Genomic DNA, 7,121 nt, shown 5'->3' with positions numbered 1-7,121 from the left:
GTTGAAGACTGCTCTGGCTCTTGAGTGTGTATTGGACAGCAGGTCCCGGTGAACTGAAGCTACATAAAGCTCTACAGTGAAGTAAGCGGTGTCGGGGGTAACGCGTTACAAACTAATAGGGCTGCCCCCGACCAAAGATTTTCCTAGTCGACTAGTAGTCGTTAGTTCAAGCCACTAGTCGACTAGTCGTCGCACGTTTATGATATTAATTTAATTATTTAATTATTATTTTTTTGTAAAAACACACCCAAGTCGCGGCTACTCGCGGTCAGAAACACCGGTGAAATACACTCTGGTTCACCCAAAAAAACCACACAAGCCTGCGTAGGCTGTCAGTCGCTTGCTTTGAGCCCCGCTGCTGCACAGAGCGTTCACTTGTTTATTCAAAGTTTAGTAATATTGAACGTGTCGCGTGTCCAAATTGCACCAAATCCGACACTGCACGTCCTCGGGTCCCCAGCAATACACCCGCCAAGGGTGAAGTAGATCGGACGAATGGTTGTCGAGACACACACACACACACACACACACATACACACACACACATACATACAGACAGACAGACAGAGATTCCTTGCTTTGTAGTTTGATGGCATCTAAATCTCACTCCAGCCAGGTACCCAAAGTTGGCAACCCTGGTCTGATAACTTTTTAACGACAAGACACAGCTCCCGAATGGACCAATGAAAACTTGGTCGACTAAGACTCTTCTCATCGACTAACGTTTGGTCGACTATTAGGGGGCAGCCCTACAAACTAACATGTTACAGTAATCAGATTACTTTTTTGTGGTAACGAGTAACTTAACGTGTTAGTTTTTCAATTTATGTAATCAGTTAGTAGTTACTTTCTCAAAGTTACATTTCGCTACTTTTATTTTTCTTTCAAATGGTTAAATGTTTAGTTAGTGCAAATTAAAAAAATGAAGGGATTGTACGCTACATGATGTTGTTACAGCAGACTGCAGCAGGCTGCGGGGCGGTGGAGGCTGGAGGTGACGACTCACTTTCAGAATGAACACAACAAACTGCAGAACTTGGAAATATTCACATTACTTTGAACTGATCTAAGAGAAGGATAAGAACATTATTGTTAAACTGTAAGTTTAGCTTTCACTGTCATAGCCTACCTATGATTTGAATCGAAAGCACTTGTGAGTCAGTCTGACGCATAGAGTGTTATATCTCTGTGGTCTGACGTTTATTTTGAGACCAGACCGGATCAGTTCAGGCTCCGTTGATCACCGGGGTGAAGTTAGTTTGAAGTTTGATATTCACCGGTCGATGCACCTTTTAACGTCAATAGCTCCGTGTCGATAGCATAATGTTTCTCAAATTAGGCTTTTTTATAGAGAGGAACACGGAGGCGATGTTTCACAGTGTTGATAAAGTCAAAATGTAGAGCAGGAGAGCTGCTGGCCGGTGTGGAGAAATACTCTGCTGTGAACGGTCTGAACGGCCCAGCTGTGTTTCGCGATATGCGGCCGTTCCACGTCCGGTCTGAACCAGGCGTCACGGTTCGCACGCCACTTCTGTTGCCCTGTCTATTCGGCCAGTTGTTTCCGTGGCGACCTGACCAGCAGCGAACAAGTTGTGCTTTGTTCAAATCGTAAAGTTTCACTCTTTATTATGTATTTTCCTGCTGTATAGCCTTCTAGCCTACTGTTATGTAACTGTTTACATTTATCCCAGCACAAGATTGTTTATTAATAATAATAATAATAATAATAATTGTGAAATAACGTTAACGTCATTCAGTTACTATCCATGCAGCCGCTCCCTGCTGCCTGCTGCTGCTTCTTTCCTCCAGATCGTTTGTCACGCTGCGAATCTCACGCTCATTTGCATTTTATTGACTTGAGCTCAACTTTTTCAGCGCCTCGCTAACCTGGTTCGCATCTCGAGCAATCCCAGCATGCAATTCACAGCGACCCATCGCTTCTCATAGACAATGACTGAAGGCGAATTTGTTGCTTAGTGAATCGCTTGCAAGTGTGGCTTCACTGTCAGGAATTGTATTTTAAAGTGGCACCAAAATGAGGCACAGCTAGGTACCGGTCGTATGGGAACCGGTACCATAGTTGTACCAGTAGGAAAGACAGATACCGTTTACATAGTTATGTGTAAAAGGGTCGGTAATGTAATATCTCGGTGCAGGCTGAGGGCTAAACCGACCTGGCAGTAGTCTGGTTGGTGTTCCTCTCCTGGTTTCATACAGATCGCCTTTCTTCGCTGTGACCTCACACTCGTAGGTACATGTCATGTCCTCGGCCCCGACGTTCAGCAGGATGAAAACATAGGTGTTGAGATTCTCTTTGTACCCGATAATGTTCGGGCATGCTATCACTCCCCACCGGCAGGCTATGGAACGTCCTTCCCTTCTGACAGAAGAGAAAAACAATATTAGACAGAATTATCTCAAAGAAAAAAAAAAATAATTTGAATTTGAAAAAACATGTTCCAGATTTTCCTCTTCTCTTAAGAGGAAACTTCCAGTAGTGCTTGGTGAAGAGGAAAAGACTGTCGCTGGAAACGTTTTTCTTGACATGCCACAAATGAATTGTTGATTTATTTCATTATTTCATTTATTTCCAATGTAAATGTATTATTAACTTCCTTTCATGCCAATAAAGCTGACTTGACTTGACTTGACTTGACTTGACCTGACCTGACCTGAACTGAACTGAACTGACCTGACCTGACCTGACCTGACCTGAACTGAACTGACCTGAACTGAACTGAACTGACCTGACCTGAACTGAACTGAACTGAACTGATTGTGCTTGCTATGTGCCCTGATTAGCAATGTACAGATAATGCACCACAAATATACTCCTGGGTGTCATCATGGGTTTGGCCGTTTCTTTTTACTCACTTTATTTTATTCAAGGATGCTTTCACTTTTGTACTTCACTACATTTTGCATTACATCCATTACAGAGTACAAATTTTAGAGGCTCTTCACAAGCATTGACTCAGTTAACTAACATCAAATACTCAAGTTGAATGAATTTCAGAATCTTATTTTTAGAAGCTCATCATAATCTATCAAAAACCTTAATATCACATATTGAACTCTGTCCTCTTGCCCTTTTATATTGCGTGGGATGGATCATATGTAACAATGTCTTTTTTTTAAAGTAACCCAGTAACTTTTACTCTGAGTACAATTAAAATGAGCTACTTTTTACTTCTGTCCACCCCTTGATTTGAGTTCAGCTCACAAGTTGTGTTGCACGTCATTCTCTCTCTTTGTCTCTCTGTATCCCTCTTTTCTCTCATCAAAAGTGTGCAGTGTTACAACGCAAATCAGCACCCTTACACGAATATCACTGATCATGTGACACCCTACAGATCAATCGATCCACGATACATACACCGATAGCCTGTTGAGTCGCACGTCTTCGATGATCCTGTGGTCTTCTGTGTGTTCACAGCGGACGGAAGCTGAAACATTTCGGTTTACTGTCTGATTCCCAGGCTGGATCACCTCAAAACCTGAAGAATGGAAACAATTCAGCTACTCTTGGGGAACAATTTACAATGGTTTAATATTAAAAACTTATTTCGCTGCAAAAGCATTCGTCAGGGTTACAGGATTACATGCATAGTCGACAGGCCATCGACCAATCAGATGCCAGTATCTTTAAAAAAAAAGTTGCTATCACCTAGTACAGGAGGCACCGTTAAAAGAATATTAAACCCTTTTTTATTGTTATTGTTTAAAAAAGCAGCTCTGAAAATAATTTTGCCTACACACGTTTTATTTTTCAAGAGCTCACTGTGAGCTTGTAGGCATTATGCTACTTAATCCCCATTTAGGCACTTTATTTTATTTACTTTATTTATTTATTTATTAATATACTTTATTATTTTTTGTTAGCATTTGCTGCTAATCATAAGTTCTTAATTAGGAGTGAAGAGGTTGTTTTATCTCTTTAAATAAAGAGTTAAAAGACATAATTTTGTGCATTTGTTCCAATTCTTCGCTCATACCACATAGAAACAAATGGCAAAATGATCTTTGTTGACAACCGCTTTGTTGACTCTGGGTGTATTTTTAATAAATATCTGTGAAATTTCAAATCCATTTTGTCTCTTTTGTCTTTAAGGCTTCTGAGAAGCTGTGCAGTCTCTTGAAATGACATTATGGTAAGAGGTAAGGTAAATCAGCATTAAGGGAGTAACAATCTTTAAGTGTTGAACAAGTGCTAAATTCAGTGTATAACAAAATTGCAAAAATGGGTTTACGCCTCGTACACAATTGACGTACGCTCGTTCCGTTGGCTCCGCCGGAAATCATTCAAGTCAACGGAGGAGCTCCGTAACGCAGTAGAAACGCAGCGCCCCCTTGTGGACAGCGGATCTGACGGATACTTTGAAAAATTTCAAACTTTGCGTTGGCAGCGGACCGTCAGAATCTGTCGTTTTCAACCGGAAGTGATGGTTGGCATGGTAACTAGTAAACAATTTATGTTTTTCGATAAATTAACCTTTCATAATACAGATTTTATTATTTGACGTTTTATTAAAGACGTTTGTAGTATAAAACGACATTTGTATTATACAATATAAAATACTGTGATTATTATTTTCGATGAAAATATGTTGTCACTCCTTTTTTCTGGTGCTAGTTTTGGCCTTTATAAGACAGATTACTTTTTAGAACAAGCTAAAGCTACTATTGATAGCTCGGTACCTTGCTACCTTTAGCTCTAGGTAGCGCTAGCTTGCTAGCCCAAACAGAGGCGCCCGGCTCTCCTCCGTAGTCCGTCATCTTCCGTCAAGACACACTGTGCAGTACAAACCGTTCGGTGGCGAGACTGCCTTGAGAATTCAGGCACGTCAAATTGGCGGATGAATTGTGTACGAGGCGTTAGACCCAGGGTTAAAGTGACGGGCTACAGGGTTTTTTGGCATCCTCTCTCATCTCAAAGAGGCAAATGACATTAAGTCAGGAGGTGTAGTGAAAGCAGCGGGCTTGTTGCTGATTTGCATCCCTGGACAAAGTACTGGGACCTCCCGAACACCTGCTGCTGCGGAGCCCTTGGGCCAAGAACCCTTTAAACCCCAAATGCTCCAGTGGTGAACAATAAGAGGACTGTGCCTGATCAGTGCTCAGGTGTGAATATGGCTCACTGTGAAGCTGCATGCTGTTTCGATTGAAATGGTTTTTCATCAAAAGAAATCAGTTCCCAAATGACTGAGCAATGAAACCGCCTGTGTAAGAATTCAAAGATCTGGGTAAATGTTTTGAACGAGCTCGTCTTGTTCCTGTTCTCTTGATAGATGGTTGTTTTATTCTCTCTTCAGCTACAGCGGGCTAATATGCTGACAATGAATGCCATCAGTCAAAAAATATCATAATAACAAATACTTGGATATCTACATTAACATATTTGAAAAGTATCAGCCGTACATAAAGACAAAACATCAAACATTTGGAATTAATATTTCATTGATTAGATAAGGTTGGACGACAGGTCATTATCATTATGTGTTTAACTACTGCTACCTGCAGATATACCACTGCTATTAGTATCATTATTAATTAATATTATCATTGTATATCACTTTTTAAAGCAGAGTTACACAATACTTTATAGACAATAAATAAATAAATAAAAGCATAAGATAAACAAAAGTTAGACAAATTGATGAACAAAAAAAAGACAAATGTAAGAGGAACAAAATAATAATTTAAAAAAAAAACATTTAAATGCCAGCAGTGCAGAGTCCTACCGTCGGTTGGGTCGAGGACGAGACAGGCTGTGATGATGAGGATGATGATGGTCATGTTGATTATTCCAGCTGCCATAAGCCTCTCTGCTCCTTCTCCCATTGAGGGTCGAATAGGACAAGACAAAACCTGCGGACGGGAGCTGAAAACCTATCTGAGTTATGAAAAGCGGAGTGCGACCGCTGACCTCCAACCAGAACATTTCATTCTGATGTTTGTGTGCTTCTGATTAAACAGGAACAGGAAATGGTGAGGTTGGCCTGGATGTTTGTGGTTGAATCTTTCTGGTTGTATCTGAGAGATATCTGCAGTGTTTCAAAGCAGTGCAGGACTCTTATCATATCATCACATACATCATCATAACTGCTTTATCTTATTGTCTGTATGTCTGTCCATTATGTCTATCTTGTTTATCTTCTATGTCACTCTTTTTTTTTTTGTAATGCTATTTCACCAATAAAAAAAAATAAATAAATAAAAAAAAGCAGTGCAGGAAAGAATCATCCCCATTTTCCACTGTAGTCTGAAAACTTGTCTTTTTAAAAAGTAAATCACATCACTCCCTACTGAATCAAATCCCATCTCCTCTATGGTCACAGGAGTATTGTCAGGGCTGAGACCCTTGACCTTTGACCTCCTTACTATTATTATCACTTTTAAAATTGGCGATCTAAGTCGCTCTAATGTCTAGCATCAATTAAATGCAGACATGGAAAGTAACAAAGTACATTTCCTCAAGTACTGCACTTAAGTACAATTTTGAGGTACTGGCTCTTTACTTGAATATTTCCATTTTGTGAGACTTTCTACTTTTTCTTTACTAGATTTCAGAGGGAAATATTGTACTTTTTACCTCTACATTTATCTGCCGGCTGGAGTTACTTCGCAGAATAAGGTTTTACACGCAAAACATACGATAAGCTCATAAAATATGTTGCATTGTTAGTTAAAACTCCCCAACAGTATATGGAGCAGTTAGACCGACAACATTAAAATACTTTGATTGGATTGTCCATGGTGGGTCTCACTGGAGACCGGCTCATGTGACAGTCTCCCTTCCAGTGTTAGTAGGAGCAGCACTCCCCTCAGCCGCCAGCCGCCGCGACACCGGTCTGTCCGTCTCCGTTCATTTCAATTCATTTTCAATAAGAGCCGTCTGTTGTCCAGACAGGACTGACGATGCGTCCGTCTTCGTCAGATTTCCGTCCGTTTCGACGGATAGAAATTTCAACCCAGTTGAACTTTTTCTGGACAGACGGATTTGTCACCATCTGTTGGCCAATCAGAGGCATTCCTATTTTTGTTTTGGAAAAAATAGTGGCGATCACAACGACACAACGGTAAACAAAGATAAGATAAAGATAATACGGAGAAAGCCTGGT

General features: G+C 40.5%; 1 protein-coding gene across 2 annotated transcripts in view; it reads right to left on the bottom strand.

Moving 5' to 3' along the window:
- Positions 1-5,953, bottom strand: part of LOC139913437 (uncharacterized) — a 10,582-nt gene extending 4,629 nt beyond the window's left edge. The window contains exons 1-3 of one of the 2 annotated variants that reach the window (XM_071901450.2): positions 5,742-5,953; positions 3,377-3,497; positions 2,175-2,380 (exon numbers count right to left, since the gene is read on the bottom strand). In XM_071901450.2, coding sequence (XP_071757551.2) covers positions 2,175-2,380; positions 3,377-3,497; positions 5,742-5,841 — 427 coding nt within the window. In that variant the 5' untranslated portion in view covers positions 5,842-5,953. The remainder of the gene's footprint in view (positions 1-2,174; positions 2,381-3,376; positions 3,498-5,741) is intronic. The other variant, XM_071901451.2, reaches the window with a different exon arrangement.
- Positions 5,954-7,121: the final 1,168 nt, after the last annotated feature.

This window comes from Centroberyx gerrardi, chromosome 10, assembly GCF_048128805.1.
Source record: "Centroberyx gerrardi isolate f3 chromosome 10, fCenGer3.hap1.cur.20231027, whole genome shotgun sequence".
Lineage (NCBI taxonomy): Eukaryota > Metazoa > Chordata > Actinopteri > Beryciformes > Berycidae > Centroberyx > Centroberyx gerrardi.
This window is presented reverse-complemented; position numbering and strand designations above follow the sequence as displayed.